The 23,720-nt window shown below is 41.0% G+C and overlaps 1 protein-coding gene across 3 annotated transcripts; it reads left to right on the top strand.

The window, feature by feature from the left end:
• Positions 1–962: 962 nt before the first annotated feature.
• LOC307017661 (uncharacterized protein) lies at positions 963–23,013 on the top strand. Of its 3 annotated transcripts, XM_079647339.1 has the most exons (8): positions 963–1,097; positions 2,529–2,599; positions 2,771–2,839; positions 16,912–17,063; positions 17,587–18,592; positions 19,038–19,193; positions 19,946–20,038; positions 21,732–23,009. In XM_079647339.1, exons 5-8 carry the CDS (start codon positions 18,491–18,493, stop codon positions 22,038–22,040), a joined length of 660 nt encoding a protein of 219 aa, XP_079503465.1. In that variant the 5' UTR covers positions 963–1,097; positions 2,529–2,599; positions 2,771–2,839; positions 16,912–17,063; positions 17,587–18,490; the 3' UTR covers positions 22,041–23,009. The 3 variants fall into 3 exon arrangements, with proteins under 3 accessions (XP_079503465.1, XP_079503466.1, XP_079503467.1); XM_079647340.1 differs by lacking the exon at positions 16,912–17,063; XM_079647341.1 differs by lacking the exons at positions 963–1,097; positions 2,529–2,599; positions 2,771–2,839 and adding an exon at positions 21,506–21,628 and having other exon boundaries at positions 13,989–17,063; positions 21,732–23,013.
• The last annotated feature ends 707 nt before the right edge of the window (positions 23,014–23,720 follow it).

The raw sequence follows: 23,720 nt of genomic DNA, 5'->3' as shown, positions 1-23,720 counted from the left end.
TGTAAATCTTTACTTAATTATGAATGTTGTTACATCAAGGCTGAAAATTCGTTTTTTTTTTATTATATCTTGTGGAAATGCAGATCCCCTATCCTCCACCAGGGGGTGCTGCAGCACCCTCAGCACCCCTACTTCCCACGGCCCTGTACATGAATATGTGTCCCCGCCCCGGTGTTCCAGGGAACTCACCAAGTGTCAGAAAACACAACCCTTTCTATTTTCCTCCATACCCAAATCTCTTAAAAAGGGGCTGCAACGGATCTGATACAGACTGATCCAGATTTGAACACTTCTATGACGTCACAGAAGTGGCTCTACGGCTATTGAGCCAACTCCACCAATCGGGATGAGACAGCCACGGACATTGCTGTTCGAAAGTGCTGGAGATGCTGTAGTACATATGCCAGGCCTGTAGATGGTGCTGTTCTCACATAATCAGCCCATGAAAAGGCAGTGTTAAATTGAGCGAAATGAGGAATGGATGATCTGTTTGGTATTTTGAAAAATAAAAAGTATAAATATGCCTTATATAGGTATGGTCCTACACTATATTATTCAAATATAGCATGATAGGTCCACTTTAAGTATTTCCGAAATAGTATATTTATTTTTAGTACATTGAAATTGAACTAAATGACATCTATTTTGAATTACACTTTTTAAAAGTACATTTTAAACATACTTTCAATTAATCACAAAAAGTAAAAGTACACTTGTATACACTTTTGTATACTTAAATTATATTTCTAATGCACTAAAGTATACTACTTTTTGACCTGCACTCAAAAAAGTGAACTCAGTGAGTTGTTGAATCTATTGAATGCATCTTTACCCAATTTAATTGATATATCTGAGTTAGCTGTTTAAACCTAGTTGATTTAAGTAGGGTTTTCTTAAAATGGATACCTGTTGAAGCCACATGCTGCTCGATTATCTCCAACGCAACACAGCTGTGAAAATCACACGGGGACTGTGGCGCATGCGCAGAGGCTCGCATGAGGGATATGATTGTGACGTGGGCTTTTTTGCGGTGAGGAAACACAGGAGAAGCTGAAGAAGCAATGGCAGAGACCTGAGCGACATCCAAATGAATATGAGTGAGTATGTTTTTCCTATGCAACATTTTAAGTTGGTTTATAAACATGCGGTTAGAATGTGAAATTGAGAGTGTTGTAACTCGCAGAAATATCTGCAATAATGGCAGCTAAGGTTGGCTAGCTGGAAAACTAGCTAACTAAGTTAATGCTAGCCAGCAGGAATACATCACAGTAGCAACCAAACAGTTTAAAATTGAATTAGAAATGACTGACGGACATAAGTACGTTTTGACAGAAGTGAATACCCAAGCGGTTCAGACTTGTGTGTTGTGAAATTTTAATTTAATATTGTGAAAGTGGCGCGAAGATGGCTGTTGGTGGGATATGTGTTTGACTGTCATTGAGCAGGACCGGCTATTAACAGGCGGCAACTGAGCTGCCTGTGGCGGGGGAAGACAGAAGCTTGCAGATAAAGAACAGACTGTGTGATAGCAGTTCTTTTAGGCACCACTAATGTTACAGTGTGAGGGCTAGCTTGCTAACGGTAAACCAACTTGTGGTTGGGCGAGCGAGAGTGAGAGAGGGAGCGGGGCTCAGTGATGTAAATTAGTCGCTTTTCTGCGCCTCCCGCTTTTTTAACGCTGATTTGGGTGACTTGTGTAATTCGTGGAGAACCGAAGAGTTTTTGTTTGGGGGGGGGGGTTTGGAGAACTTCTCACTTAAAAAAGAAGAAGAAATCTAGACCGCAAAATAATTAAACAAGCTAGTGCCTGTTTTTCCTGGCCAATGACAGGTTAATTGAACACAACACGAGCGTAACGTGTCTTCACGTGGTATATGTCTCGTCTGAAAGGAGTGCTGACGGAGAGCACCGGAACGCCGCTCCAGCTCTTCAAATATTGCAGTATCCATAAGGAGCCGTACACATGCTGCAGTGTTTACGTGGCTGTGTCTTTAGTTGTAAGCACAGTGGCGATCTGTTGTTATTAGCATCTGGTTAGCTAGCTATGCTAACGAATTTAAAGAGCTTTTCTACAACGAGGTGGAAGAGAGCTCTCTCCTGAGAGGCTCAAATAACCTCAGCTCAGTGAGGTTAAGGCACACTTTGATATGATCATTATAATTATAATGAGAAATTTGAGACTCAATTATTAACAGGTATAAAATACTATATGACAGTAACAAAAAAGTTGTTAAAAATAACAAGAATAGAGTTTAAAAGGGGAGTGATTTGTAAAATATCCAAAAAGAAAGATCTGCTTACAGTTCTTTCATATGGGTGTTTAGATGTATCCATAGATCTCTTCATTTTGCTCTCAGAGTGCACCAGATTGATGCTTTTAACTTCAATATTTAAAAAACAAATGTTCCCGGGGGAGCATGCCCCCTAGAGGAGGTTAGGTTCATATTTCTTATACACCAGGAGAGTGCGTGTTCTACTTTCTAGTTCAAAATGTATTTAACCATGTCTGATACATTTTTCTATTATAGGACGTCTCCTTATGAAGAACATTCTAGCTTGAACCGCGGACGTTCTACATATTTATGGCTCCTCATTAGCAGTAAGTACAATGGTCATCTTACTATTTAATGCATGGGTGTTTAACATTTAAAAAAAGGATCAAGGTTTATCTTTGATTAACACTAAAGTGGTTACAGTAAAGTTGGTAACTCGTATATCTATACTCTGATTGTCATTTTTTGTTTAATATTTTTGTTTGTTTCATTTTCAGTTACATGTGGAAGTGTAAAGACTGTGCTGCAGAGGAAACCTCAAGATTTCAGCTATTGAAGCACTAAAGGTTAAAACATGGCCACTTTGGCCGCAGACACACTTATCCATGCACATATTCTAAATGCCCATGCACATTTAAAACTTGGAATGCCCTTCGAAGTCATCTATCCAGATCACATTTTGATCAAACATCACAAAAATCTGTAAATGTAACAACATTTACCTGCCATCCTTGTTCTTGTAGTGGCATTGTCTCATTGAGAGAGTTTTTCGTTCATGTTAACAACCATCTCAAAAGACACAAAACCATATGTTGTGTGTTTGAAAGTTGTTCCTTTTCAACAAATATTTATGGAACATATCAATCACACAAGAACAGAAAGCACAAGACACATACACTGAACCATTTTTAAGCTGGAATTGTGGAAAATGGAAGGGCAGATTCATTGAGTTGTACATTGGGAGATACATGCTTGAAAGAGAGTGATGAGATACTTCACGATGATGAACTTGAGGTTGGTGCATTGGTCCAAACGTCAGAGAACTTGCATAAAGTTATAGAACAGAAACTGGCATTTGTTTTATTAAAACTTGAAAACTGTTTCCATGTACCAGGCTCTGCCATTGATGAGCTGCTAAACGAGTTGCACTATTTGATTAGTTCTTCTCTGGTGCCAGTATCCAACAACATTCTAGCTGCTTTCTTCAGTAACCATAACTTGCAAGTTGACCAATTGCTCATTAATGAGTTAGTCTGTACACTTTGTACATCCAACCCTCTGTCAAAAGCTTTACAAAAGGAAGGACCTTTAGCCACTGCTTTTAAGAGGAAGCAATACTACAAGGATCATTTCAATATTGTTGATCCAGTTCAGTACATACTTGATGTAAAGACTAAAATAAGTTTTCAGTATGTCTCTTTGCTAAAGGTTTTACATCAGCTACTTAATCAAAAATGATGTGCTTAGCAAGTTTGTTGAAAAGAGAAGAGAGCAACAGGTAGTGAGTGACCACCTTCACTATAAATCTTTTCAAGATGGCCGGTATCATATTTTCCCGGGTCGCCGAGGATGCTGGCGTTGTTTGTTCGCCGCTCCTCCGCCCCAAATAGTGTTCTTTAGTCCAGATTAGAACCTCTCCTGTCTGGCTCTCTACTTTTGAAATGTCAGTCATCAGCAAAAAATAGCAGATGTGTTGTCATCTCCTACCTGCTGGCTCTTTCCTGCTCATCGGTCCCTAGCCCGCTAGCTAGCTAGCATTATCGGACCTAGCAGGCTGCTACCTAGATGCTCCTCGGCTCCCTGAAGTCTGCCGAGCTAACAATTCTGTCTCCACCCCAACTCCACCCCAGCTCCACCCTAACTCCAGCCTAACTCCACCCTAACTCCGCGGCTCGTGTGGGTCTTCCGATACCGCTGCGATCAGCCGGCTTCCCCGCTGACATCTTCTCTCCCTGCCGCCTACAGCCGGTGGCTAACAAGCTAGCTAACAAGCTAGTAGGCTGGTCACCCGGCTCCCACTCTGCACCAGGCTGTCAGCCCCTCCTACGATTCTCCTCCGGAAACCAATGGAATCATTCTCCTGATATGCTGTGGATTATCACTCTCATTTTATCTGGACTTACACCGCTCCTTCTTCCACGGTCATCTGGCTCCTGGTCTCTGCTGCCCCGGTCCCCAGCATTAGCTAGCTCCGTGCTAGCGCCACTTCACGGGATCATGCCGCCGCTCTACTCCCTGTCAGATCTCCACTCCTTTAATAACCGCCTGCCTCCAGACTGCATGGACATCCTCGCAGATAATGAAATACTCGCAAACGCCGTCCTCCACACAGAGGCTCTGGCCGTACGTTTTTATTTCATTCCACGTCTCCACACTCCATCCTGTCCATTCGGTCCTGTCACGCGCCCACACTACGCCATCACAACAAAAAACACGTGAATCTGACCAATCTCCTTCCACTTCCCCGGTCCACACAACCCCCCCCAATGCAACGTCACCTCAGAGCAGCCCTGCTCAACACACGCTCCATCCACAATAAAAGCCACATTCTGAATGAATTCATTAAAGACAATAACCTGGACTTTCTGTATCTGACCGAAACATGGCAAAAGCCCCTGGACTATTTTTCTTTAAATCAAATCACCCCAGCAGGATTCACATACATTGACAAACCTCACCCACAAGGGCGGGGTGGTGGTATAGCTGCTATTATCAGAAAGGAAATAAAAGCTAGCATAATCCCCATCCCTGATGCTTCTTCATTTGAACACCTGATCTTTAAACTCTCTGGTCCCACTCCCCTGGTCACAGCCATCTTCTACCGTCCCCCGAAGCCAAACCCCTCCTTTCTCTCCGACCTCTCTGACATTCTCACTCAGCTTTCTGCCATATCCCCATCTGTTCTCCTCTTAGGGGATTTTAACATTCATATTGACGACCCGACCTCTGAATTTAAGGAAACCCTTCATTGCTGCAACTTCTCTCAACACATCAACTGCCCAACACACAGCCGTGGTCACATCCTGGACTTGGTCTACTCCACTGGTCTCACCATCCATCATCTGTCCAGCCTCAATCTCCACATCTCTGATCACCTGGCCATCATCATTGATATCAACATCCCCATCCCCGCCCAAAAGCAAAAATGTACAACCTACAGAAACCTCAAATCCATCTCACCTTCAACAATCACTGTCTCCATTACCTGCAAGATGTCTGCCTCCCCCCCCCCCCCACTTTCTGAAAACCCATCTGAACTTGTGGACTATTATAACAGCACCCTCTCCTTCTGTCTCAATGAACTGGCTCCCACAAAAACAAAACATTTCTCTTTCATACACTCCGCCCCCTGGTATACCCCCGAACTCCGCCAAATGAAATCAAGGAAACGTCAACTTGAACGCCAACACAAGAAAACCACACTAACAGTCCATCTTCAAATCTACAAAGACTATCTCCAGCAGTACAGTAATGCACTCAAAGCAGCCCGGTCTAATTACTACTCACAACTCATTCAGTCTGGCTCCAGCAACCCCAAGCGTCTGTTCTCCACCATCAGCAAACTTCTCAAACCCTGTGACAACGCCACCTCGTCCTTCACCACCGAACAGCGCAACTCCTTCCTTTCGTTTTTCCAAACCAAAATCAGCAACATTTACAGCAATCTTACACCCTCATCAGCACCCCCCACCTCCTCTCCTGGCTCCCCCCATTCACCTCACAGCCCCTGTCCCACTTCTCCCCTGTGACCCCCATGCAACTGTCCCACTTCATGACTGGAATTAACTCCACCTGCACACTTGACCCAATGCCCTCCAAATTTGTTAAAGAGAGCCTCCCTGCCATGTCCCAGCTCATCACCACCATCATTAACTCCTCCCTCAGATCTGGATCAGTTCCCCCCTCTCTCAAACTGGCTGCTGTCACACCCATTCTCAAAAGACCTGGACTCACACCTGACATCATGTCCAACTTCCGGCCTATCTCAAATCTCCCCTTTCTGTCAAAAATACTTGAACGTGTCATTGCCTCACAACTAAAATCCCACCTCAGCTCCAATGACCTCTTTGAGCCATTTCAATCCGGTTTCCGATCAAAACACAGCACAGAAACAGCTCTTCTGAAAATCACAAACGACCTCCTCCTCTCCTGACTCCGGCAACCTGAAAATCCTCATCCTCCTCGACCTCACCGCAGCATTCGACACCATCAACCACACCATCCTGCTGTCCCTCCTCGAATCATCACTCAACATCACTGACACTGCACTCTCCTGGCTGAAATCCTACCTCACCGACAGACATCAGTTTATCAACATCAACAACTGCACCTCCTCCACTGCTCCTCTGTCCCAAGGCGTCCCCCAGGGTTCGGTGCTTGGCCCCCTCCTCTTCATCCTTTACATGCTCCCCCTTGGCACAATAATTTGTCGCCACAACCTTCAATTTCACTGCTATGCCGATGACATCCAATTTTATATCTCAACAAAAACCATCACCCCCACAACACACTCCACTCTCACCAACTGTCTCTCAGAAATAAAAGCATGGATGCAAACAAACTATCTCCAACTGAACAGTGCCAAATCAGACATCATCATCATCGGCCCCCCATCCCGTATCAAAGACATCCAGAATTTCAACTTCACCATTGACAGCCACACTCTATCTCCCCCCCTCACATCCGCAACCTCGGAGTCATTTTCGATAGTCAGCTCAAATTCAACCACCACATAAATCACATCACCAGGACCGCCTTTTTCCACCTCAAAAACATTGCCCGTCTCCGCCCGTCACTCTCCTCCTCTGCTGCTGAAACCCTGATTCATGCATTCATCACTTCACGACTCGACTACTGCAATAGCATCCTCTATGGCATACCATCCAACCTCCTCAATAAACTCCAACATATCCAGAACTCTGCTGCCCGCCTCCTCACCCACACCTGCTCCCGAGACCACATCACTCCCATCCTCCAGAACCTAGAGCCATATGAAATCCGTTTTATTATTTTCCAAATTCCATTTTATTTTTTGCCAAATTCCGTTTTTTCCGTTTTAATATTTCAGAATTCTGTATTTAGCTTTTTACGCTAATTTTACCATCAGAAATAGTGTCTAATAAGTGGGAATGAATAAATGTCCACAATTCAATAAGATATAACAGTCTTTTTTAATGTTTAAGTGCTACAGTTCAATTTTAAAGTGCTTATAAGCTTCAAGTAAAGAAAAAACTCTAAACAAAACATTCCCTTGGCTTCTGGCTTCTGAGTTAACACATTTTAAGCAAACTTTTCTCTCTGTGCTTCAAGTAAAAAAGATAAATAACTGTAAACAAAACACTCAATACAATAACTGTAAACACAATAACTGTAAACTGTTACGCTTTTCATTATAAATGAAAAAATGCATCAGAAAATATGCAACAACTTACTTAGTAACCTGAATTTAGTTGAAAACTTGAAACTAAAACAATAAAACGTGTTTCTGTTTCCCTGTAGTAGTATGACTAGTACTACTACTCCTTATTAGCTCCTGTCTGTCCATTTAAGTCTTCCATCTATCAGAGACATCTCCATTGAAGTACATGATGGTCAGCCTCTTTGTGTTGAGCTCGGTGAGTGCCTCTCGCTTGTCTGTAAGGAGAGTCTTGTACTTGCTAAAACTCCTCTCACAGTCAACTGAGCTGACTGGGAAGTAGATGTAGGACATTGCCATTTCTGCAACTTTTGGGAATCTCACACTCATGCCCCTCCAGTAATCAGCAAGAGTGACATCAGCTGCCAAGGGCTCCCTGGAGTGCTGGTAGGCAATCCATTGCTCACTGAGCTCTTGTGATGGGTTTGCCATGGGTATCAGTCTTGTGTAGGCTTCCATCCGCTTCTCCATGGCTGGTGCCTGCCTTGGATCGAACACTCTTATCAGCTTGTAGATCTCTCTGGCTGGGTGCGTGTCCCAGTGCTTGGAGAACTTTGTGAAGGCCAAGTGGAAGGCATCATGGAGATCGTCAAGAACCTGCTTCCTCTCTCGAACACCCGTCTTTCTCAGCAGCTCATCTGTCTTGGCACCAAACCCGCATGTTTTTGCTGTTCCATTCACTAGGTAAGAGCCCAGGTCCTCCATGATGTTGTATGCAGACACTGCTGTGGTACGATGGGTTCCTTCTAGGATAGTCAGAGCTGTCATCAGTTTGGAGCAGCCTTCTGCGATGAAGGTTAGCTTCACAGTGAGGGCCTGCATCTTTTCCTCTGTTTCTAGCAGGCTGAGAATGTTTGTGACTGCTTGGGCTGATGAATTTTCTTCCAACAAAAATTCTCTGTACAGATGAACATGCTCTGCGTGGTACTGCACTGCCTCAAACCAGCTATTCCATCTGGAGCCCACTGATTCAGGAGGAGCCTTGGTGTGCACAAACTCCTTGTTGATGAGGAAGCTCACCCATCTTCTCTTTCTAGCAGGCTTCCTGCAGAAGACAGATCTCATCGCTGCCACAAGTGATGCAGCATCAGAGAAGTATCTGTAGTGCTGCCAGGTCTCACCCACCAGATTTATGATATGGCAGAGGCACGTTACATGGACACTGTTGGGCATCACTCCTTTTAGAATCTCCCTGTATGCCTTCAGACAGTAGGAGGCATTATCTGTGACCACTGCCCAGACATCATTCAGTTCCAGATTATTGCTGTGGAAGGAGCGTATGATGGCTTGGGCAACTGTTGAGTGGTTGCATCGATCCATGAAAATTACATCCACCAGATAGTACTGGTTTTCAACACCTGCAATGAAAGATAACACAAGCAAAAGATTATTATATTTAAGCCAAATAATATTGTGACAAAATAAAAATGCACAAAATAAAAATCCACATTTCAAGTGTAAACAATAGATACAGCTAGCTACTGACATTATCACAATGTCAGTAGCCTAGCTATAGTATCTATTCTATTGTGATGAAATACAGTAATGCATAATTTATGCACCTTTAGTTTATTTTGTTTATAAAGGACAGTGTGCACTGACAATCATTTGCATTAAAAAAATAGACTGGTGCACCAGATTTAGCAAGGAGCTATAATTTCCATCTATAGTCCTAAATGTAGGACTACTGTACATAGCTATTTAATCACAATAGTGTCATTGATTAGCCTCGCCCTCTAGCTGTATCTATTGTGATCACCAGGCAGAGATCATCGTCATCACACTTTGCATGCTGACAATGCACACTGCAGCATGTAAAAAAAATTAGGATATTTAAACGACATGTTAATAGGCTGTTCATTAGCTCACCAATGACGATGTTTAGAACACTGCAGATCCTGGTATCGGTCGTCTCGTCAACAACCACCGACAACTTCTTCATTTTCTCCAAAACAGCCGTTATATGTTGGTCAAACACACGGGGCAGATGGATTTGACGAAGGGCTGTTTCGTTCTCGGGCAGCGCTCCTCCCTGCTTGCAGTGCTTAACTAGAAATGGTCGCAGCTTCTTCAGCTTTGCTAAAGGGATGTCTGACTCGGCGCAAACAGCTACAAAGTCCTGCACAAACTCTCGTCTTGAATCTGCTGACGAGGTACTTGCTGTAATTGTAGTTTGAAGTGCAGGTGTGTTTTGGGAAGCACAGTGTTTTCCCTTGTTTCTGACATGGCTTTTCGAGACTAAATGATCGTCGCACTTATTTTTGCGGGTCCAATCCACGGTATGTTGACAATATTTACAAAATAACTTATCGCCGGAGGCATAAAAATCATTCGGATACTGCTGTGCTCTGAATTGAGGGTTTAGTGTGGAATTTCGTAGCTTTTTAGATGATGATGTTGATACCGAAGCAGCTACACGCTTGGACATTGCTGTGTTGTTGTGAAGCAGTGTGGAAGTGACGTGTGCGTTGTAACACTTGTTAGCGTCCCGGTCATTTTTGCTTTGCACCAAACGTTCCATCGTTCTCCCGAAAACGGAATTTCAGTCCAAATTATGGCAAATTCTGCAATATTCCACGTTTTACAGTTGATTCCATTTTTATTGGTCAATTCCGCGATTCCGTCCGCGATTCCGTGAACGCGGATTTCATATGGCTCTACCAGAACCTCCACTGGCTCCCCGTCCGTTAAAGAATCCACTTCAAAGTCCTCCTCATAACTTACAAAGCCCTCAACAACCAGGCCCCACCCTACCTCACAGACCTGCTGCACCACCACACCCCTTCCCGCTGCCTCCGCTCATCAGAAGCCAACCTCCTATCCATCCCCACCCGCACCAATCACCGGACCTGGGGGGAAAGAGCCTTCTCCGTCGCTGCCCCCTCCCTCTGGAACTCACTCCCACAACCCATCAGAGACTGCAGCGACCTCACCACCTTCAAAAAACTCACAAAAACTCACCTCTTCCATCTGGCTTTTCATGTGTGATTGTGTTTGTATTATTTGACTTTAACTTTAACTACATATTTATTTGTTGTTCCTTTCTTCTCTTTTCTTTTTTTCTTCACTATTATCTGTAAAGCGTCTTTGAGCACCTGTAAAATAAATTAAACAAATTAAATCTATTATTATTATTATTATTACTTCAAGAACAATGATTTTCTGTCAGGGGAGGAACTGAGAATCTCCATCTGTCTATACGTAGATGACTTTGAAGTCTGCAACCCACTCGGTACTTCATGTAAAACACACAAACTCTGTGCTGTCTATTGGATTTTGAGAAATTGGCCTCCTGGCAGCCATTCCTCTTTGACCTCAATGTACCTGGCTCTTTTATGTAGAAGTGATGACATGAAGACCTTTGGCTATTGCAAAGTATTTGAACCATTACTCCAAGACTTTGTTACATTGGAGCGGCAGGGTGTTTTTGTCTCACAACTGGGTACATTTGTGAAAGGGACACTTCAGTGTGTACTGTCAGACAACCTTGCAGCACATGGAATAACTGGATTTGTGTAAAGTTTCTCGGGCCCATATGCCTGTAGGTTTTGTACAGCTCAGCGAGCAGAAACTCAGGTTAAAGAAGTGAAATCGGGTGCATTTACCCCAAGAAACAAGGAGCTTCATCAAGTACATATGTGACCTGCTCTATCATTTTCAGTCACATTGACCCTGAAACACATTTTGAGTTTGATACACTGTTGGAAAGATGAGATTCTTAGCTTTCTAATGATATCAATATTGTTTTTGTCCTCCAAATATTAAGCAAAATACGTCACTTTACATAATGAATGTCATCGAACCATGATTTTGAGAAAAAGGCCTTCAAAGTTTGCTGTACTTTCTTAGGTATTTATTCAAATGAACCATACCATAAAACGAATTCATCTAGAGCTGTTTGCACAAAAACAAACACACACACACACACACACACACACACACACACACACAATATACTGTTCTCTTGTTGTCACTTTCATACATCAATACATGGAACAAATGCACTCACATACACATGCACGCCGTACCAACGTGCACTCCCGTACACTCCCGAACTCACGTGCACGTTCATCAATTTATGTATGTATTTTGGTCATGTTTGAGCACATGCTTATGCGCACACATCTATTCCCATGTACATGGCCATGTGCACACCCAGACCACATGCACACCCGTACTCACGTGCACGCCCGTACTCACGTGCACACCCATACCCACGTGCACAATCATCGATATACAATTTTTATGAAAAACACTATGAATAAATACTTAAATGAACTGATTGCATGTTAACCTATCACAACATTAGAATCATTTGGCACAAAAGCTAATTTAGAGAAAGAAGCAAGCAACAGAACAGATAAATATACTACACAATATAAAAATAGCAAACAATCAACAGAGTAGCTAACAGTACTTAAAACCAATTTGAAATATATTTACAGCATTTATAGAAGAATTACATAGTGTTGATGTATTATGCACTCTCACTCATTAAGGATGAGGTGTTAAGGGTTTGGGGCAGGTGATGTCTTTGGTTTCCTTAGTGCAGAACTCTCTGATCTTCTCAAAAAGATACCACTGCCGTTTTTCATCAAGCCCAGGGGGAGTCAGTTCAGTGGGACGGGCCTCCTGGTCAGTACAGCACCCTGTGCGTAGCAGCATGAAGGATTCTTCCTCTTTACGTTCAAACTCCTTGGCGTAGACCACTCCAGGATCGGCACTGGTGAAGCGTAGGTGATGGTACCTCTTGATACCTGGAAGCGGTCTGAAGCTGGGGGCAAGGAAGTTGTGCCAGTCGTCTGTTTTGACGAAGGTCTCCCCTGACTCATTGCCAACCAGCTGGGGGATGTTGACTCCAGTGACGGTACTGGACCTGACAGCCTGGCTGATGTCCTTCAGGCAGGACACTGGTGTGCGGCGGAACTGCTGCTTAAACAGGCCAAAGCACCAGTCAGGTGCAAATTTGGTGTGGCCAGCAATAAGAAAGTTGAGGGAGATATCTTCATGGAGTCCCACCATGCACCGCCAAGCAAGGTACCAGAGGAGGTATCTGTTTTTGTTCTGACCAGAGCAGTTGTCACAGTGCAGGTGAACATGTTTCTCCCCAAGCCCATACTGAGAGAAGAAGTGGTGGAGGTAGGCAATGACAGCATTGGAACCCTTGCTGCTGCAATGAGCCTCATCTATGAGGTAGTTTACCTGCTGAGGAACACCTTCACAGCAGACACCAAACAGTCCACACTTCCTGGGAACCATAAAGTAAATGGGCCCGGGCTGGAGAGGGTCACTGGGGTAGTGAACCCTTTAACACCAGACCAACAGATGAATTAACTAATGAGTGATCTATACTCTAATTCTAAAAATGTGTGAATATTCATATTGTTACATTCCAAAAATTCTGGATTATCACAGCATTCATCACATTAATACACCTCACCTGCTGTGCATAGTCAAAGCTGTAGTGGATGGTGATGTCTCTGCTACAGGGTTGGTTGGGTCCTAATTTGACACCCAGCTCTCTAGCTGTTTCTTTACAGCTGGCGACCATCTCCTGGTAAGCCTGACGCTCCACCCCCACGGTGCGGAGGTGTTCTTCCTGCTTCCTGAGCTTCGCTGACTTGACACAGTCGGGAAAGTTGGAGCTGCGGTAGATGGCCATGTTGTTTTTCTGACAGAACCAACATAGGTCTGTCATCGGCCTCCCAATAATGACACTGGGAGTCAGCTCCTTCCACAGCTTCCTAAATGTGCTGTTGCCAGCAGCACGGTGACCTGGAAAGGTGATTAAAGACAAAGATAGCATTGTTAGATTACTCATCATTAGTTTTCCATTGAGGTTTCCTCGTGTAAAAAACCCCCCAAAAAACAAGATTAAAATATAAGAAAATACCCACCCTTCTCCTGCATCTGAACCTTGTATTTCCGCCACCCAGAGGACTTGGTCTCAGTTGTTGGTAGAACACTGATGTCCGTCCTCTTAAACCCTGGAATCCGTCCAGGAAGTGGCATGGCAAAGACATCTGCAAAGTTGGTAATGAACCGTACAATTCGCTGGATGTCTTCAAAGGACAACACCCTTTTGGTCACCACACGACCACCACGTCTCATCCTTGGGGCAAAGCCATGTTCCTTGTAGAACTTGATGATACCTGTCAGCTTGTCTTGAGAAATTCTGGAATGGTTTAAAACATCAGTCTTTGATTGTTTTTTATGGCTTACTTTAATGTATGCATTGTAGTATATACATTGTCGTTGTATTTTTTCATTATGTAAAAGCATGTATATATATATATATATATATTTATTTATGTATTACTATTGCTGTAAATTCTGCTTCTATTCAGTTATTGTCAAACTCAGTTCAACTCATGCATGGCTTATTACCACTTCATTTGAAAATAGTAACACTACCAAAAGTGAAGTAGCCTTTTCAAAATCAAACTCACCCATGTAGAAACTTGAAAGTCTCCCGGCAGATTTTGTGCCCATCTAAGAAATAGGACGTTCTCTGCTGTTTCCGCTCCTTTTGGTGTCCTCTCTTTGCACAAGCGGTCTCTTTGGAGAGGTTTATGTTGGAGCTTATCTTTCCAAGTAGCACCAAATGCTTTTCACCTGGAAAATCATATAACATTACATAATGTGTTGTGTCAATCACTCATCACACACAACTTAAATCTTTAACGTGTAACAGAACACACAGGCCCACCCCCCACACATTGCCTATAGTATTATGTTAAACACACTCCCATACACACATATTCTATCTATTATAAAGGGTAATAATAAGTACAGGCTAGTCTGGCAGTGACTCCAGAGTAAACTGCTCTCTCATGAGATAATACATTTGTAGCTGCCTATCTCTGCACATCTTTAGATAATTAGGCTGGGGCCACATGTGATTTAAGGGGTAGCCAAAAAAATATGTCTCCCCATGTGGATAAAATGTAGGGTTGAAACATTTATGAAAATGTTCACCACAATAATTTTTCAATGAGTATTAGCCAACTTTAAGTTGTAGGTGGTTATGTGAGCATTATTTTAATTGTTGTTATGTTTTTAACACTAACCCATACTCACACACACATCGTTACCACAGTCAAAGGTATTTAAATAATATAACGTTATAACGTTACTTACCATTAGTCATTTCATTCATTTGGTCTCGTCTCTTGACCATCTCCTCAGGGGTGTAACGGGTGTAACAGGGAACTCCATCATTAAATGTACAGCTACACCTGTAGTCACGGGCCCTCTCAATCTCTTGAGCGCTGTCCTCGCTCACATAATGCCGTACGGACTGAAGTGTCTCAGCCACCGGGTCGTTCAGCAGTGGTTGCTCCTCTGTGGTGTCCTCATCCTCTTCAGCATCCGTGGTCTGAGGGCTGCTGTCAGTGTCAGGGCTGTCTGACTCTGAATCGGAGCCGGATAACGGGGAAACTTCAACCGGTGCCGTCAAAAAGTAATCAGTGATCAGCTGAACCCATTGCTCATCAGAGGCTGTCCCTCTCACAATGTTGGAGTTCAACAGTCTTGCGATTTGATCTTCTCTGGAATCCATCGATCTGATTAGCGGCTAATAAATTGTCAAAGTACGGAGGAAAAATATTTTCGTTTTACTGGGTGAAGGTCGCGAGGAATAATGTTTGTTTATATATAGTGTGTGTGTGTGTGTGTGTGTGTGTGTTTGTGTATTTTGCGTTTGTGTGTATTGTGTTGGTTTCCCGGGGAAAACCCTCACAAGAAACACCGGCTGTTGTTATGCCAGCTGTGACGTTACGTTACTCCGTTCTCCGCTCGTAATTATGCCTTTACAAGCTTCAAAGTTGTATTTATCATCTGAATTTGGCGAAACAAGTTTAATATTCTGAAAGCCAAGACTTTGTTTATTTGAAATCAGATGAAAATAAACTATCACGGACTCTGCCGTGTTATTTAAGATTACTATACGCTTTTCATTCATAATGTCAGCCGGAGGGAGGGGGGGCAGCGCTGCGGAAGAGCAGCGTGAGAGCTGTCATCTTCCCATTACAAGCTTCAAACATGTATTTATCGTTTGATTTTGGAAATAAAAGTTTCAGATTCTGAAAGCCAAGATGTTGTTTATTTGAAATCAAACAAAACACCAAAACCCCGAAAAACTAGTTTTTTACTCAAATCCACGTTTATTTTGAAATGAGCCGTTGCGACTTCCGACTGATTTCGATAGAGCGGGTCACATATTAATACTGCACAGGCAAAAGGAGGTAGCTTTTTTGGTGTAAAAAAAGCGTGTATTTTCACAGAAAGACTTGCCCATTTCAGTGTCACATCAGGGTATCCTCCTGATGTTGTCCATGATCTTTTTGAGGGCATAGTCCCAGTAGAGCTTGCACTGTGCCTTGGTGTGCTTATTTCCCCAAAGTTTTTTACGCTTGAAAACCTCAACAAGAGCACCAAAAACGTTCCATACAAGTGGGGGGACAAAAAAAAACGACCTCATTTGGTCCCAGTTAATTTTGTCCAAAACAAAAGAATTGGTGGCAACGCGCACGAAAATTGGTGTTTATTGAGGTTATTGCCGTTTATGATTGGGCAGTTGATCCCTGAAGACGAACCAGCTTGGAAAGTGATTCTAGACTTGAAACATATTGTAGAGCTTGTTGTTGCACCTATCCACTGTGAGGAGTCTGTGGCATATTTAGAGTTTAAAATCACAGAGCACAGACAGAAATACCAAGAAGTATTTCCAGATCAGCGACTCTTGCCAAAACATCACTTTTTGGAGCATTACCCATAAATGATTAAGCTGTTCGGCCCCATTGTGATGTTTTGGACTATGCGTTTTGAGGCCAAGCACAGTTATTTCAAACAGGTTGTAAGACACACAAAGTGTTTCAAGAACATTACACTGTCTCTGGCAAATAAGCACCGGCTGATGATTGGCTATCACATGCACACAAGGAGTAATGAGAGGTCAGCCTTTGACGTGTCAAACGTCCCAACAATTCCATTAGATATCATGAAAGAAGACATAGCACTTCAACTAAGTCAGAAATACACTAACCTCGCAACAGTCACGCTAGCACACATTGTCTCTAGCAATGGCATTGAATATAGAATTGGAATGCTTCTTGTGCATGGATCAGTAGGTGGACTGCCTGAATTTGCAGAAATACTTCAAATGTGTATATTGAAAAACACATTGATCTTTATATGCAGAAAATTGTCTTCATGGTACAGGGAGCACTACGGAGCATTTGAGCTCCAGTCATCTTCAGCCAGAGAGATTGTGTTGGCAGAGTTAAGTGAACTGACTGACAACTATCCCCTGAGTGACTACAAGTGTGGAACCCTCCGAATGGTCACCCTTAAAAGATACATACACATGTCAGGTAATTATCCTTTCATTTTTATTTGACTTTGACTGAATGTCTTCATGGGAATGTGGGTAAAATAAGACACAGAATATCAATTAAAAACATCTGGGGTTTGGAGTCCGAAACAAGTTAGGTTAACAGAAATAATAAAACACAACTCTACACGGATGCTGGCGTACCCTAACTAAATCTATGCATGCTAGTTAATCAAGTCAAGTTGCATTTTGTAACATTTACAATATAAATTTGAAACTGCCGACAATTCAAATCAGTCTGCAGTTTAATTGAACTACCAAAAATGATAATGCTGCCTTAATGTTTACTATGGCTTTATAACTACACACGTGCAAGAGTCATTAAAATATAAATATTTACACAACACATAATTAAATAGGTTACTAAAGTTTAAAGAATACTTCCATCACAGTAACCCAGTGCTTTCAATGCCTATGATACCTCTACTGATGATGACTGGAACTGCCTCGAATTGTATTACCTGCTGTTTAAAAAAATATATCTTCTTCTGTCTTGTCTTTAGAGTAACCTGTTGACAAGTATGGCCACTTCTGCAGTGCTTTGCATCATCCTAGGAGAAAATGACTGCAAAAGTAACCCTGCCTTTGGGAATACCAAGCTGTGTTGAGGAAATTCAAAGTGAGATTAAGAGACAATGTGAGGTGTTTGGAGACTTTAGACTGCAATACAAGGACCTTGATTTTGATGAGTTTATAAACCTTACCTCCACCTCAGACATTCAAAACAAGGGGAAAATCTAAGTAATTTACCCCCCAAGTGCCTTATCTACAAGCAGTCCTGGCTTCTCTGCACAGACATCCAGCCAGGATGAGATCAATTCAATCTCATCTGTGGACACTGATCTTCCCTCATCTTCTGATTCTTCGTCAACATCATCCCTCAGAAGTAAGCCATGGCCAAACGCCTTTCCTGTGCCGGAGTTTGTCTATGATGTCGAGATCCAACTCCAGCGTGCCAATAGTGACTTTCAAAGTAATAGTACCCTCTTCAGTCCTAATCCAAGAATGAAGTCAGATATTCTTGAAACTTTAGCATCACAGATTGTGAAATATAAAGCATATCCCTCAAGTGCTGAATTTGATTCGGTAGCTGAAGCACTTGTGAAAAAGCACCCATGTTTAAGGGAGCTTTTTATGGTTGGAAGATCAGTTTGAAATTCCAGATGGGAAACTACCGCACTAAGCTGCGCAACATTGGATGTTCAGAGCTGACTGTCAATTATTTTAAAGCGTCAACAGGATGATCAACGCACATCTCGCAATCAAGTGAAGAAACCTAAAAGAGCGGAGGTAAACTACTTTCCAGACTATCCAACAGGAAAAACCAAACAGAGCCTAGAGGAAGAGAGGCTGGCACTACTGTCAGACGTACATAAGAACAATAACCAACAGGTGGTGAAGGATAAAATGGAGAGGACATTTGCCTGTAGGCGTCATGAGGTGATTGAAGACAAGCCATTCATTGCCGAATTCAAAAGAAGGTGGCCGGCTCTCTTTTCTGAGCGTGAGGTCAGTCATATATTTTGTTGATAACTTAATTATTATATTTGACAAGGGGTTTCAATTTAAAGAAACATTTTACCAATAGTGAGTATTGTTTATTGTAAATCAATTTGAACATTCCTTGTACATGTGATGCAGTTTGCCAGAAAACATTAGGGCAAATTCTTCCAAAGTCTGGCCACATACACTTATTATGTTTGTCATTGGAACCTGACTACAGAATAATACTAAGAAATTAACCTAACTTTCATGTTAAATGATAGCTTTAAGAAAAATAATTATTCTATATTTTCATTATTTTATCATTCTTACAATGCTTTGACAAAAAATCATCAGGAAGTAAAAAAAAAAACGTCATTCCATTAACTTTTACTGTGGTGCTGCAGCCAACAAGAAAATATGTTGATTTTATGATTTTATTTATGTGTTTGTCTTTATTAAATGTTTGTAGGTGGAAGCCGAGTTTGCTCGCATCACCACTGTCCCACTGAGATCTAAGTTCATGCAGCAGCTAGATCACCACTCCTCCAAGCTGTTAAGGATTTTCCAGAAAAAAGGGGGTGCCGTTGGGCAGAAAATAAGGAATATCATGGCAGAATACGACAAGGTGTGTTATCTCACAAATGCCTGGTTATTAGAAATATTTATTTTGTTTAAATTCATTTTATTGTATTAATTGTGCAGTTGTATTACTTAAGCATGCAGTCAAATATTGGAGACATGTGGCTGATGGAAGACATTTTAACTCATGTTCACACAAAGTTTAAAATGTACTTGATCAAGTCATTTTCAAAATGAAAATGAATAAATTAATTGTATTTTCATCTAAAGAGATTTGCATATTTGTGTACCTTTTCTGTGGAATGTAGTAATACATAGTGTTTCATGAATGCAAATTCACATCAGTTAGTCTTTAAAGCAGAAGTTTGGCGTTTTTGAATTGCAATAATTTGATTTACTGTGCTGCATATGATGGTAGTGAAAACATGCTTATACTGAAACATATTTCTAAGATTATGTTACGGTTCATAATGCTTAGTTCCCAGTTAAATAAATACAGTGTCTTGGATTATAACATAAATCCTTTTAAAGTACAACTCACTACCTAGTAATAACCAAACACTTGCATTACAGATGCTTCTTGTGGTATTAGAACTTGTACTCCAGTTGAATGCACATTCGGCCCTTCACAATAAAATGCACTTAGACACTGCCTGTAAATGTAAAAAATGGTATGAAGTTGCATGTAAAAAAAAAACAGGATAGTTTGCTTGTGCATTAATGCATCTAATGTTAAATGCTGCACAATGTAAAAATACTATTCCCCCACTTACGCATTTCCCTTGTCCTTTGTTACAGAATGACGCCATCGAGACAAGGAGAGCCTGCGTTATAAAAGCACTAATTGTGTACCTTAATGAAGACCCCGAAAGCCTGATTAGAGAGCACCTCGTAAGTATTTGTGCCTCTGCTTTCCACAGTATTACCATCTGGAAACAAAAAAAGTGATTTATTTTGTACTTTTTGTAGCTGGTTTTAAACAAACTAATGGCACCACAGGTTTGAAAGAGCAATTGGAAAATAGCCCATATGCATGCATAGTAAAAATTCCCTTTTCAAACTATCAACAGCAGTTTGTAGACCATTGCTTGAAACTGTTGAGTTTCTCAAATGTTGATGTTTTGTAAAACCATTTCATATCCATGGTTAACTAAATACCCACAAGCCCCTAGTACAGGGGTCTGCAACCTTTTTGACCAAAAGAGCCATTTTGCTCCTTTTTCCCAAACATTTTTTTGTCTGGAGCCGCAAAACATATTTCATAGCTTGATAGCTAATAAAGTTGTATTTATTGTTATATCAGACACAAACTACGTTTTTTTTGCATGTATTAGGCTATTTATTACATTATATAAAACTGTTAACCTCTAATAAGAAACAAATAAATCCTATAAGGAGAATTAAAAATAATACACAGGCCTACTTTAAAATAAATTAAACACAGCACCTGGGGAGTCCTCTGCACATTTGAAGGAAAAAAAAAAATTATTAAAATGGGCCCACTTTGAAATAAATAAAACATATAGCTGCACCCTAAAAAGAGTTAAAGGTAGGGTAGGTAAGAAAGGAGAAACCAGCTCGAGTGCGCTAGAATTTGAAAATACACAACCGGAAAAAATATGCCTCTTCCTTCAGACTTTCTTACAGAGTCCCTCCTCCAACACACACGAACGCGCATCATCAATGAGGCCACGAGATAAGTTTGTGCACAGATGGAAGGCTGACAGGCAGGTAGTCCATCCAATCATTTTAGCCGAGCCAGCTAAAATGCCGTGCTTTTTACAGCGCTACAGCTTCCAGAGATTAATTTTTGTATGTATTTATTGTCAAAGCATTTAATATATTCATTGCTATCGGGACGTTAAGAGCATTCCATGGAATATAACAAAAAGAGTTTTCTGAAATAAATTACATACCCCATTGAATTATGACTGAAGATTGTCAGTTGTCTTCCTCTCCCTTGTTGTTCCTCGATACGTAAAGGCTGAAGCACCGTTGACAACTTCTCTCCACATATCAAACATACCGGTAAACCAGAATCGTTTGCTGTGAAAGCATATAACTCAGTCCACACAGAATTTAATTCCTGTGTTCCTCCGGTACTTTTCTTTGATTTATTCATAGTTCGCTCATCGAGCCGGGGGTCAGGTTATTCACCCGCAGGAAAAGGCGCTCGCGCGGGACCGTAGCAGGATGTGACGAATATTTTAGTTGACCTAATTAAAACTGTTTTGTTTTTTATTTATGTGTTATAGTATTACCTCAAAATACAAGATACAAAACATTTTCAACCATTCAACAAAATATAAATAGTCCTACAAATACTTTTATTTTATTTCCTTCTTATTTTTGTCTAAGCTCAAGGGAGCCAGAGCAGAGGGCTTAAAGGGCCGCATGCGGCCCGTGGGCCGCGGGTTGCCGACCCCTGCCCTAGTAGATACCGTCAACAACTAGAAAAGCTACACCCAATGTAGCCTGTAGGTATGCTTATCTGGGAGCTGTATATATGTTACTTAGCAAAAGTGTTGCTTCTTTCCCTTGTGTGTGTAAGTCTGGCTGATGGTCTATTGTTTCTGCCTTTTAGGATGTTGAGACTGACCAGAGTGTAGATCAGATGGTCTTGGGAATCTTCGCCATAAAGAAGGAAGGTGCAGAGCCAACAGATTCCCTCACAGATGTGGGGATTGTAATTGAAGGTGTGGAAGTGCTGAACGATCTTCAAAACATTGCGAATGCACTGGCAATTTTATTTGGACTCACATATGCAATGGACTTGAGCTATCCAAAAAACCTGAGATGCACGTTTGAGGTTCTTCAAAAAATCCTGATGGAAATGGATGTTCGCCACCTGTCAACAAAGGCTCAAGTGCTGAAAAACAAACTGTTTGAATGAACTATTTGAACACTACAAGTGGAACGCCTTGAAACGGCACGTTGGAAATCTTGGAGCAGGGGTTTTATCAAAATATTTCGGAGGGAATTTTATCTATGGAACTGAATGTTACTGAATAGGAATGTTACAAATGATTCATGTTCACAGTTTGTACGTACAAGTTGCAGTTTGGGCTATGGTTAAAACATGGTGCTCTTTTGAACATTTTTGTTGCTAGCTATATGTTGTGCAACTTCAACCTTGTATGTTTGTTGATAAGGTGTGATACAAAGAAGTCTTGGGTCTATGGGTTTCCATGATTTTAAACTTGGTAAACCTGGATGCCTATGTGGTTATATCGCGTTTTATGTGAAATAAATGTATTTTTTTTCACTGAACCAAAGTCAGTTAATTTGAATTTACTTAACTACACTTTGTGGAATTTGTTGACGTAGTCTGGTTTAGTAAGTGAACTTAAAATGACTTCCATTATAGCAATGAATACCAGTTAAGTAACACGGAATGCAGTAGTTTCCAAAATGATTTAAGTTTGTTAAGTTGGAACTACAAATTAAAGTTAAGTTGATCTTACTAAATACAGTAAAGTATAGCAGATCTTACTTTTAAGTCAAATTAATATAGGGGAGTTAAGTTAGTATTATATAATATCTTTATGTTGGCATTAATCGAAAAATCAAGTATGTCTAAAGAAACTGCACTGTGTTGACTTAATATTGCTCAGTTAAGTTTGTTGGACACAGAGCTATTCATTAAATCCAGGGGGACCGGGTATTGTTGAAGTTAATTAACACGGCCGTGTTGGCTGAACATAAGTCAGTTATATTCTTCTTACTAGTGTTATTTAATTATAACCTACTCAACTCAGTTTTGGGGAATTTGTTGACATAACTTTATTAAGTAAGTCCAAGAAATTATTTTTTTGAGGGGTGGTAAAGAAGGACTTTCCAACTCTCATGTAAAAGACACTTGAATAATGCAAAACTCAAATAAATGGACATTTCTATTAAAGTAAAACCTATAGGTTACAATTTCCATCATTTGTGCTATGACTATACCTACCCATCTAAGCAATACATTTGATATGGGGTGAGTACCTTCAAATATCAAAGTGTTCAGATACTGATCTAAAATACCTTTGAAATTCTATTAGCAATGTGCAAACAAAATTTGTTGCACATCAGAGATCATTTGCATCTACCACAATCATATTAGTGACTTGATGAACTTGATTGGAGCTATTCCATTGTACAACTTTAGAGCTGCCGTTGGAAATATAAAATATATATATTATACAGTCATTATTTTACATCTTATATCACATCATACACACACCTTTTCAAATATCTCAATATTTCCATCTCTTTTAAAAAATAATTTTCAATTGACAATTTCTTGCAATCTTTCTTAAGAAAAGTAAAAAAGAAAGATGTACTCAACAACTCTTGCACAATGATGGCCAAAAGTATGGTATATTTATTTTTGATCAATATGGAGATCACAAATGACAAAGTATTATCATTGCACTAACGCATTTTATATATATAATGTATAATTTCACAATTAGATGTTATGCTTTAATCATGCTAATGTGCAAATTCAGGCTGCACAAAACTACTTTTTACCTCAGGAATAATTGCATAAAGAATCTAACCAAATGTTCAATTTAAAAGATAAATATGT

This window comes from Notothenia rossii (assembly GCF_949606895.1).
Source record: "Notothenia rossii genome assembly, chromosome: 1".
NCBI lineage: Eukaryota > Metazoa > Chordata > Actinopteri > Perciformes > Nototheniidae > Notothenia > Notothenia rossii.
Note: the sequence above shows the minus strand (reverse complement) of the source record. Positions and strands in the feature narration are given on the sequence as shown.

Excerpts from the sequence above, each read along its gene's own strand:
- LOC307017661 (XM_079647340.1), top strand. The coding sequence starts at position 18,491 with ATGGAGAGGACATTTGCCTGTAGGCGTCATGAGGTGATTGAAGACAAG. Across the intron at positions 18,593-19,037 it reads CTCTCTTTTCTGAGCGTGAG|GTGGAAGCCGAGTTTGCTCG; the intron begins GTCAGTCATATA and ends AAATGTTTGTAG. Across the intron at positions 20,039-21,731 it reads GCCTGATTAGAGAGCACCTC|GATGTTGAGACTGACCAGAG; the intron begins GTAAGTATTTGT and ends TCTGCCTTTTAG.